The 12,053-nt window shown below is 39.8% G+C and overlaps 1 protein-coding gene across 1 annotated transcript in view; it reads right to left on the bottom strand.

The window, feature by feature from the left end:
• GABRG3 (gamma-aminobutyric acid type A receptor subunit gamma3) overlaps window positions 1-12,053 on the bottom strand; it is a 630,845-nt gene that overhangs the window by 174,758 nt on the left and 444,034 nt on the right. Inside the window, exons 4-5 of the mRNA XM_067755811.1 lie at window positions 4,314-4,534; window positions 2,192-2,274 (exon numbers count right to left, since the gene is read on the bottom strand). Of these exons, the coding sequence (XP_067611912.1) occupies window positions 2,192-2,274; window positions 4,314-4,534 (304 nt within the window). The remainder of the gene's footprint in view (window positions 1-2,191; window positions 2,275-4,313; window positions 4,535-12,053) is intronic.

The raw sequence follows: 12,053 nt of genomic DNA, 5'->3' as shown, positions 1-12,053 counted from the left end.
GAGATGCAGATGGTGCCCTCCCTCTAGGCATATATCTTTTTGAGTTAGTGTTTTCATTTTCTTTGGATAAATACACGAAAGTAGAATTGCTGGATCATAACACAGTTCTATTTTAAATTTTTTGAGGAATCTCCATACTGTTTTCCACAATGGCTGCACCAATTTACATTCCCACCAACAGTGCAGAAGGTTTTCTTTTTCTCCACATCCTCACCAATATTTGTTGTCTTTTGATCATAGCCATTCTGACAGGTGGGAGGTGATATCTCATTGTTGTTTTGATTTGCATTTCCCCAATGACTAATGATGTTGAACATCTTTCCATCTACCTGTTGGCCATCTGCATGTCTTCTTTGGAAAAAATGTCTTTTTAGATCTTCTGACCATTTTTTAATCAAAAAAATTGTTTTGCTATTGAGTTGTATGAATTCTGTACATATTTTGGATACTAGTCCCTTATCAGATATATGGTTTGCAAATATTTTCCCTCATTCAGTAAGTTGCTTTTCCATTTTGTTGATAGTTTCCTTTGCTGTGTAGAAGCTTTTTAGTATGATATATAGTTCCATTTGTTTATTTTTGCTTTTGTTGCTTTGCTGGTGTCAGATTAAACAAGTCATCACCAAGACCTATGTCAAGGAGCTTACTGCCTATGTTTTCTTCTAGGAGTTTTATGGTTTTAGGTCTTATGTTCAAGTTTTTAATCTATTTTGAGTTAATTTTTGTGTATGGTGCAAGAGAGTGGTTGAATTGAATTCTCTTGTGTGTGACTGGCCTGTTTTCCCAACACCATTTATCTAAGAGTCTGTCCTTTCTTCATTGTATATATTCTTGTCTCCTTTGTGGTAAATTAATTGACCACATATATGTGGATTTATTTCTGGGCTTTCTATTCTTTTCCACTGATCCATATGTCTGTTTTTATGCTAGTGCCATACTGTTTTGGTGACTCTACCTTTGTAGTATAGTTTCAAGTCAGGGACTGTGACACTTCCACTTTTTTCTTCTTTCTCAAGATGGCTTTTGTTATTCAAGTTTGTGTGTGTGTGTGTGTGTGGTTTCATACAAATTTTAGGATTATTTGTTTTATTTCTTTAAAAATGCCAATGGAATTTTGATAAGGATTGCATTGAATCTGTAGATTGCTTTGGGTAGTATAGAAATTTTAAAAATATTGATTCTTCCAATATGTGAGCATAGAATATCTTTCCATTTATTTGTGTTTTCTTCAAGTTCTTTCATTAACACGTTTTAGTTTTCAATATACAGGTCTTTAACCTCCTTGGTTAAATTTATCCCTAGATAAATTTTGCTTTCTCTTTTGTCTTTTTCTGAATTTAAAACGAACTGTAAAATGTGTTTATCCATTATTTCATTTTTGTCTTTTCACTCTAATGTATAGTGAAGAAAGCCACAAAACCTTCTGCCTGAGACTTCATCAAATTTTTTTGTCATGCCCCATATGCAATTTTAAAGATAGTCAGTGAAGTTAGTTGAACTCTTATGAGTCATACTTAAGTAGCTGTGGTCAATATATTTTAAATGAATCATCATAAATTCCACAGATATATTTCTATATTGACCTTTACTTTAAAACTTTATAAGCAAATAAATTTGACATTTCCTTTTATTTGTAGCCTTGTACTTAGAATTATATATTGTCTTTAAGAATTTGTAAGTGATTACTTGTTAGCTCTGGTATCAATCCTATGTAAAATATTGGAAAATAAAATACTATGAAAAATTACATCCTATTATAGTGTAATGAGACAACTATAAATATATTTAAGTAAAAACTTTATCTTTTTATTTTGAAGACAAACCACTTGACTTGAAGATGATATTAAGCATAAAATTATTGCAAATGAATTCTGTATATGTCCAAATAATACGCACAGCTCATTAGCATAAGGGTCTTTGGTAAGTCAACTGTTCATCAACTTCTGAGTTCTTTAATATTATAACAAAATGGTTAAGTTGTTCAAAGATTTATCAAAGCTACTTATTTTGTAACATAGGTCCTATGTAACAACGTCTAGAGTGAATATACCCAGGTGGCCCAGACGAAAACCGTTATCCATTTTCTCTGGTTGTATAGTGATGCTATAATCAATCATGTGACTGTTTGCTAGAAATCAGCATAGGCTAGACAATCATTTACAGAGCAGTCATACCCCAAGTCAGTACTCACAGCTGGAGAATATCAGCGGGCAGGAGTGCTCATCCATGGGGAAGTTGTGCAGCTGCAGCTGGCATTCTGCATTTATGGTGAGCCTGTGGGGGAGCCAAGCATCACTCTTGTGGCCAGCCAGCGACAATCCAGCAAAGGCCCTAAGCAAAGCCAGGGGCGGTCACATTACTACCATGTGGGGAGCAGGGGCGTGGGGTGGCCATATAGAGCTCACTCTTAGCAGGGGCACCATCCATTCAGTATACCATTTGGGTTTTTTTGTGTTGTGTTACTTTGTTTTACTTTTAACTATCAGAAGCAGAGGAAGTTTCCATTATTAAAATTCCTGACTGTGTCTAGAAATATAAGCCAAGTAAGAGAGGAAACAAATCAAAACAATATGTCCTTGTTTTCATATGTCTTTGTTTCAATATGTCCTTGTTTTCATATGTCCTTGTTTTTAATCTGTTTGACTGAATTAAATCCTTCCTCCATTTTGAAAATGGTATATTTGCCTAAATAGGTATAATGTCAAGTTCATCCACTTGTAGGGAAGATTTCATACTTGGCTAACCCCCCTACTTGACTAGGCAGGTCGTGGCTGCACTAAATGTGTGTATTGCATCTTTTCAAAGCAGACATTCCTTGGGTCAGAATTTCTATAAAGGATCGCAGGACTGGCCATGTCTCTATTCTGGTTTGCTGAAGCTCACCTTCATTTCAGAGTCTCATTTATATTCCTTTAAGAATTGATAAGGAAATAGCTATTACAAACTCCTGTTCTCCAAATGTAACTAACTCATCAGCAGAATTCCCTGTTGTGGCTTTTATTGTTGTTGCTGTTCCCAAGCTGCCAACATTATTATTTCCGTGAAACTTTAAAATTCTTTAATCTTCTGCTTATTTTGATATTAATCTGTGCCTTTATCTGTGCTACAAATATGTGTTTACCATATGAATTACAGATTTCTCCTTATGGCCACAAATCACTTGCAATTAAAAGCTCCTGATACTGGATGTGGGAGGAGGGGGTTGTGTTCAAGGGCGGGCAGTGGTATTCACTTAGCCAGGAGGACACAGGGGCCTGGTCAGAGGTATTAGAGAAATGACATTCCCCTGCAGCATGCTGAATCAAAATGCCTTTTAGGCTTTCAGGAGGAGATACACACAGGTAGGTGGCTCCTAGAATCTGGTGCCCAGAAGGGAAGTTTGGGGTTGGAAATGAATGTGGGAATGAATCCTCAGCGTGTATATGGCTTTTAAAGTCTTAGGAATGGATGAGCTAAGTCAGCAGGAAAGTGGAAAGTGGGTAAAGTGATGGGGAAGTCCTAAGGCAGGAGGAGCAGAATGAGGAGAGGCTGTGTCAAGAACAGGACAGGAGGTGCAGGAAGCAGCTGTAAAGCAGCAAAGCCAGTGAGACAGAGATAATCAGCACAAGGCACTCAGTCCAGTGCTCTGGAGAGGGCTCAGACACTGGGAGAGCAGGGTCCAGACACCACTGTCCTTGATCCCAACGCTGGGTGAGCAGAAAGACTGGCTTAGGTGCAGGGCATTCTATGGTATGTTGCAGCCATTTGTTCACCCTAGCGGAGAGACTATTGAGAGATACAGACCCAAGTTCAAACCCGGGTAACACTAGTTCCCGATGGAAACTTTGGGCAGGTAGTTCTATTCACATCTTTCAAACACAGCCCCTCTTACTTTGCTGGGTTTCTGTGAGGACAGCCAAGAGGACTCATTACAAGGTAGCTGCCACTTCCATTAGGGATGCATTAGGGAACACCCTCTGTGCTCTTTTGTTCCTTTTGGTCTCAAATTTGGCTATAATTACATTTTTCAATTAGTACACCAAGACATCTTTATTTTCTTAGCTGAATGGTCCTGTGGGTTAAACATATTAAAGATAATTTCCACAGCGCACTTACAGCAGAAATGGATTCTGATGAAGGAAGGAGTTTATATTCATCGCAGATCATTTGTATGTCTTTATTTTTACATAACATGGGATTAGGAAAAACTTCCTCAAGACCCAGTAGCATGTTGAACATGAGAAGTGATAGAACTTAGCAATGAAAAATAGGGTCCCATTCCTACAATGATCTAAATTAAAGTCCCCAATATCAGACCATCAGTAGCATCTCACCTTAAAGTGTAAAGGATTTTCCCATCATTCCAAATTCTGAGGAGCTGATTAGGGGTGGTGATCCAGTGAGCCTCTGCAGTTTTGGAATTGCGGAATATTGTATCTGGAATCCATATTAACCCCACCATGTTGCTGTTCAGAGTAAGTATTTTCATTGTGCTGTTGAACCGAAGGCGACTGTCGGTCCAGGTCTGGGCAAAAAATATATCAATTTGGTATTCCTGAAACAGAGCAAAAGGAGGGGCAAGACATTTCTATTAGTGGATTTTCTGCAGGTTTTGTTTTCTTTCTCAGGAGTATGGTTCTCCTTATGTCTGCATCCTCACCTGCCCACATCCCTTTCTGTTAGTGCCTAACACTGTGCCTGGATCAACGTGATGGACATTCAATAAAGGTAACTGATATTATTTGTCAACAGTGTGATAACATATGTGAAAATGTTCTGTAAATAATAAATTGTAATAAACACATAGAGTGTGGTGAGGGGCCAAGAGGTAGTAGAATACAATTCAGAACATAGATGCAGACTCTCCTATATTCCTAAGTCCAAGCTGTGGCAGGTATCAAAATCTACCATTCTCTAATCTGTAAAATGGGTAGAACAGTAGTGCTTACCTCCTAAAGGGGTTATATGGAAGGAAATAAATAGTTAAATAAAAAGCTCTAGTGCCTGGCATAAAACAAATTATCCAGAAAGTATTAGCTCAGATAATAATAATTATCATTTTCACTCAAGAGCCTTCTCAAATAACACAATGCAAATCAAAAAGCAAAAAATAAGCAATGACAAAAAAAAAAATAGAGCTGATAGACACCCAAGCCGAATGCTGATTCTGAAAAAGGGCTGATGGCACTCAAATTACTTCTGTAACTGGAAGCAACCCCAGTATTTACAGCATTAGATACAGGATGGGGCTGACGTCACTGTGAGACATGGAGAAATGTCTTGAGCCTGGACCACCTCAGAGGCTCCTCCCATAATCACAGTTTAAAGGATTAGCTTTAGGTCCATAGTAAGGAGGAGCTAGAGGAAGACTGTTAGTGATTTTAATATCTTTCATAGTTTCTTTACATATTAGATATTATAAATGAATTACTTTTACAGAGTTCAGTAATTTTCAACAAATCCCATATTTACCCTTTTCATTGAGTTTCTGGTTTAAAGAACCTTTTTGACACAGGTAATTCAACAGACCAAATCCAGCCTTTTATTAACTTATCCCCTCATTCATCATGTCTTTGTTGCACTGACTATGTCAGACTCTGAAAACCATTGAAGGCCCAGAACTGTGCCAATAGGAAAAGCCCCTGCCTTCATGGGGCTTATATTCCAGTCAGGGAAAACAGGCCTTAAACAGACAATTAAGGTGAAAAAACATGACATGTCGGATGTATTGACTGCTATTGACTATGCTTGGTAAGTTAACACAAGAAAGAAATTATCTCAGAGGATAATTGGCTGGTTTGAAAGCAGCTATGAAAGTGTGAACAGAGACTGTTGCCTGCCATTCCAGTAAGCAAAGAATGTTGCCCCAATTTCCAGTTCTACAAGGACCAAGCCATCAGCCCCTGCAGTGGTGTGCCCTGAGGGGAATTCAGGATGGAGAATAACAGGAAGTATTTTGTGCTTTGGAAACTGGCCCTAGATAGTTAAATGCATATTTAAGGAATAATGTCAATGAACCTAGATTCTTACATCTTCCCATACATAGAAAAGCACCAAAATCATTAACCTGAAATATCTGTTCTTTGTAATTAGCAGTGATCTTTTGATGTTTGACTACATTTTTTCCCAGCAAAAGTCTATGTATCCTGGCTTCTCCCTTAACTCTTCACAGCAGTTCCTCAGAGCTATCTGAAAGGCTGTCTCCCAGGCTTAAGTCCTCAGTAAGATCCCCAGATAATAACTTGCAACTTTTATTTAGTTGAAAAAAGAGAAAAGAAAGATAAAACAAACACTGATTCTTGTAGGAATGGAAGAAGCAAATGTTTCTCACCCTATCAGTAAATCAAAGATTCAAGAAATGCTTTGACTGTTAAAAGCCTATTGAAACTCACCTTTGCAGAAATAATCAGACCCATTGCTAAAAATCTCTAAATGGGTTAAGTTGTCATGATGCAAAATCTTTGTGCAAATATGGCTCCAAGGACAAGTGACTAATATATGACTCTTCCACTGAACACTGATGGGACCAAGGTGTCTGTACTTAATTTAAGAGAAAAATTAAAGGTGAGAGTGAAGGCAAAGGGTTGGGTAGAGGCAGTGGCATTGAAAACAAAGGCATATCATGGATCTTGGAATCGTGTTGACACAAGATCTATGCAACTGTTAAACTGGCCTATCAGGTAAGAGGCTGGCTGGGTTTTGAGAGAGTTCTACTGCCAAAGGAACCTCAAGTCAGGAAAAAATGTCTGTGACTATTTGAGACTTAGATGTACTCTTGCATTTCTTTTTGTGATGGGTAGATCGTGGCTTGGAAAAGCTGATTGGACCCCAAAGGAGGCTTATTCTCCAATGTTAACTTTTCCATGGCCAGAACAGTTAATGGAAAAGGAAAACTCCCAGACAATGGAGTCAAGAGCCAAGGAGAAGAGTTCTTGGGAGCCCAACTCTGGGAGCAAGTTAAAGCTTAATCAAAGACACTCTCTTCCCAGGGAAGAGAGCCCACTCAGGATCTGCCCACTGGGGTCTCAGAATTGCTGCAAACCAGTGGGTTGATTGTGATTATCCTGGCCTTTCTTCATCCTTGTAGCTATACTGTATATGTAGGTGTGGGTTAGATAGCTTTTTTTTTTCAGTTTAGAGGTCGGTGGATCAAGGAAAGCCATGTGCAAACTTGATGTGAAGACGTACACATACAGGTAACTATGATGTTGGGGATGGGACTGGGTGGACCTTTGGGGTTACCTCAATTGAAGAAGGGAGGAGTGTGTCTGTCCTGATTAGGGAGAGACAGACAAAACATTTGGCAGCTAAAGACAGATCATGGTGGTCATTGGTACTATTCACCAAGTATTGCAGCATCCCTCCTTGTGGGCACATGATAGATTCACATGCTCCCATTTTAGGCCCTGAGAGACTGTGCCCACATGATCAGTGTCTAGATGATTCACACCAGACATGTATTGTAGGTGAAAAGGTAGAGAGAGTGGGATGCAGGGGCGGGGGCTGTGGTCCTCACTGAGAAGGTGACTTAGAACAAGACCTCAGTGAGGTACAGGAGTGAGCTGGGCAGATAGATGCCTCCCTTGCTAGGGCCCTGAACACAAGAAGCAGGAAAGTCAAAGACACTCCTGAGAAGTAGGAATAATGCTGTGGTACAGATTCAGCCAAATGGGGCAGGGGAGCAGACCCCTCACCTCCTTGATGGCAAGATTTTAGCCAAACAATGATGATTGCTGACTATAAAATAGAGACTATATTTGAACAGAGAACATGAGAACACACTCAAAACTTTAAATAAAATTCAGGCTGTGAGAATAGCCAGTACAGTACATATAGGTATCTAAACGAATTACTTCCTTTTTCCCTTTAACACTGGGTTATTGGGTAAAGGAATAAGGAGAGAAGGATAAAGATGTTCTCCTCAACAGGGCCAAGGTCCACCAATCATGTGGGTAATGATAGCCAGTAAAGACTGTTTTCTGTAAAGGCCTCAAGTGTATTTTGGAAAGAATCTAAAACCAACCAGATTTTTTAAAATCCCTATATTATATCAGGGATATTGAAACTCAGAAAACTTCAATAATTTTGCCAAAGTTACCAAAGGGCTCCAAGTAAAAATTTCCAAGTGGGTCTTTTTATTGTTTAAAAATGAAAAATCAGAAAGTCTCCTAATGACAAAATAGTCCTCCTCTTTACGCCCTTTCCCTACTTATCTTCTCTGCTTTCCATCCCCATTTATGTCCCGTCACAATAAGTTTTAAAATGCAGATCTGAGGGCTTCCCTGGTGGCGCAGTGGTTGAGGGTCCGCCTGCTGATGCAGGGGACGCGGGTTCATGCCCCGGTCCAGGGGGATCCTGCGTGCCGCGGAGCGGCTACGCCCGTGGGCCATGGCCGCTGGGCCTGCGGGTCCGGAGCCTGTGCTCCGCAATGGGAGAGGCTGCAGCGGTGAGAGGCCTGCATACCGCAAAATAAAATAAAATAAAATAAAAAATAAAATGCAGATCTGAGAAGGGTAAATCATATATCAAGCTAAGCAGCATCACCTAAAGTCACCCCCATGAGGCACAGATGCTTTTGTACCCACCAGGCACTGACTATTAAGACAGACAATAATGATTTTCTGCTAGGGGGTAAAACGAGGCCTGAGAGGTTAAGTAAGTTTCATCAAGTCACACAGCTGCTAAGTACCAATTGTGCCAAACTATATAGTCAAAATCTTCTTCCCAGGAGAAAAGGGAATCCTCCTACACTGTTGGTGGGTATGTATATTGGTGCAGCCACTGTGGAGAACAGTATGGAGATTCATTAAAAAAATAAAAATAGAGGGCTTCCCTGGTGGCACAGGGGTTGAGAGTCCGCCTGCTGATGCAGGGGACGCGGGTTCGTGTCCCGGTCCGGGAAGATCCCACATGGCGTGGAGTAGCTGGGCCCGTGAGCCATAGCTGCTGAGCCTGCGCGTCCAGAGCCTGTGCTCCGCAACAGGAGAGGCCGCAACAGTGAGAGGCCTGTGTACCGAAAAAAAAAAAAAAAAATAGAACTACCATTTGATCCAGGAATCCCACTCCTGGGCATGTATCTGGAGAAAACCATAATTCAAAAAGATACATGCACCCCAGTGTTCACTGCAGCACTATTTACAATAGACAAGACATGGAAATAACCATCCAGTGACAGGTGAATGGATAAAGAAGATGTGATATATGTATATACATACACACACACACACACACACACACGCACGCACACATGCACACACACACACACACACACACAATGATATATTACTCAGCCATAAAAAGAATGAAATAATGCCATTTGCAGTAACATGGATGGACCTAGAAATTATCACACTAAGTGAAATAAGCCAGACAAACACAAATATCATATCATATCACTTATATGTGGACTCCAAAAAAGGATACAAATGAACTTATTTACAAAGCAGAACAGACTCACAGACATAGTAAACAAATTTATGGTTACCAAAGCAGGGGTGGGGGAGGGACAAATTAGGAGGTTGAGATTAACGTACACACACTACTATATATAAAATAGATAAACAACAAGGACCTACTTTATAACACAGGGAATTATACTCAATATCTTGTAATAACCTATAATGGAAGAGAATGTAAAAAAGAACATATATACACACATACATACATACATATATATATACACATATATATATGTAGCCAAATCACTTTGCTGTACATCTGAAACTAACAACATTGTCAATCAACTATATGTCAACAAATTTTTAAAAAAAATCTGCTTCCCTGGATGTGAGTGAGAGCAGCTGCAGCAGCTGCAATCTAGTTGCCAGATATGGGAACCACCACCAGGCGGTGAAGAAAGAACGCCGGTGTAGGCATCCACTCCACTTTTGCCCTGTTTACAAACTGTGTGAGATTATTCACCTTCCTTGGCCTTTGATTCTTCCTCTGTAAAATGGCAGAGTTGGGTTAGATTAAATATAAGAATGTTTCCACCTCTAACATATTATATTTCCACATCCCTGCCTGGAGTTAGCTTTTCAGTGCTGAAAGTAATTTTTCTGTAGGGGAACTATTTTTCTGTAAGGAAAGGGATCACACCATGATGCCCTAAGGAAGGGTCTGCAGGGTTTGGAGGGATTCTCTCTTTATTCTGAAGTCCTGCCACAAACTCCAACTCAAGAAGACAGAATGTGGATGGTGTGCGTTGGTGCCTGGTGTGGATGTTTTATTGTGTTTACATTTGACTAAATGTTGGAGAAACACTTGCCACCCACAAAGTAATATTTTTATGTCTCTCATAAACTTTCTTTGTAACTGCATTAATCATCTTTCCTGCAGAGGAAAAAAAAATCATTCTTACAATGTCTATCTAAAACAACATTTTACATAACTCATAAATAGCTGTGAAATTAATGTCTGAAATACTAATAACTGCAACAGGTGAAAAATGTGCAACATCCCCAACTTAAACCTTCATGCTTGTGGAGAGCCTATGCTGATAATTTGTTTTAATAATTGGAGGGCTCAATGATTCCTAAACAGGCCAGCAGTGTGTGGAGCATTTTAACAAAACAGAAGAAAAATTATGATTCTTCATGCTATCTCTCTGTAATTTCTAAAACACTAGAAATTTATTTTCTAATGCTTTTCTCCTTTCCTTTACCAAAGAAGAGGGCCATATGCAAAGATGATAGATTAATAAAGGACAGGGACTTGGAGACAGGAGGTTACAGGAGACACACACTCCAGGGCACAGGCGCTCTCCCTCCATCCCAGCACATCAGGTCATCGCCTGGAAGGTGACAGACAAATCCTTTAGTATTGAAAGTCACTGGCAGTTTTCTTTGTAAAATGGAAATTACAGGCCCATGCCGGTTAGACTTTGTTCAAATGCCTCAGTTAAAAACGTATAATATGTAATGATGATTAGAATAAAATGATTTTTATTTCTTCCTTATCAGGTATGGAAGCATAACAAATATATATTTTTGGTGTTACTTCCTCAAATTCATCATAGGAAACAAGGCTTTACAGCTGGCCTCCATTTCTCCCCCAGAGACCTGCTCCAGCCCTGCCTCCAGATCTGCAGCCTCCAGGGACTGCACCTGCCCTGTTTTCATCCCTGAGTTCCCTGAACATCCTTCCCACTAACCCCAGGCTCCTCCAGTCTTTGGAAGCCATTCACACACTCCAACATGTAAGCCCTACTCTGTGCTGGGCATGAGGCTAGGTTTATATAAAGACAGATGCAATATCCTTGCCTGCAGGAGCTTGGGCCCACAGCATGTGGAGAGGGTGTGATGCCCCACCTGGCACCCAGGCAATATGAGGGCAGCCTCCAGGAAGCCAGAGAGGCCCACCCAGGTGGTGCAGGGGGCTCTGCAGGGACTAGGCCTCCCATCTGGTCCTGGAACCACTGGGCAGAAAGTGGACAGGTGATGGGTGTATCCATCAGGGAGGACTGTATCAAAGCCGAGAGGAGTGACACCAATTCAGGGAGAGTGGGTTGTGAAAAGTATTTGTTACAAGGATCATCCATAGGAGCATCAGGAAACCAGGTAACCTCAAGATGCAACAGGGAAACATGGTGCCCTCCTGAGCAGGTCCAGGACTTGTCACCTGATACTAATGTAACCTAGGGCCCTTTTTAAGAAAAGGATATATAAATATAAATATAATATTAAATAAAATATATACATTTATTTTGAATGAGAAAAAAACATAAATACTCAAAAATTGCAAATGCCACAAAAATCACAAAATCAGGGAAAAATAGATTTTATTTTTATTTGCTAACTGGCCCACTTTCATCATACTCACAAGTCCTATATCTTTGCTTGCTTGTTCTTTGGTCACACCTTTCTATGGCAATGTTTTATGATGTTAGTTTTTTAGAGAGAGAGAGAATAAAAATTATTACTTCCTCTGGTATAATGAAACAAAATATTTTATTATTAACAGATTTTTAAAAGTTTACTTAAACTCACAATTCATTATTGGAAATATCATGTGTATATTTGGGCCTCTGCTAAATGGGGAAAAGCCTCAAGTTTCTTTTATATAAAGTTTGCGGA

This window comes from Pseudorca crassidens, chromosome 1 (assembly GCF_039906515.1).
Source record: "Pseudorca crassidens isolate mPseCra1 chromosome 1, mPseCra1.hap1, whole genome shotgun sequence".
NCBI classification, from domain to species: domain Eukaryota; kingdom Metazoa; phylum Chordata; class Mammalia; order Artiodactyla; family Delphinidae; genus Pseudorca; species Pseudorca crassidens.
This window is presented reverse-complemented; position numbering and strand designations above follow the sequence as displayed.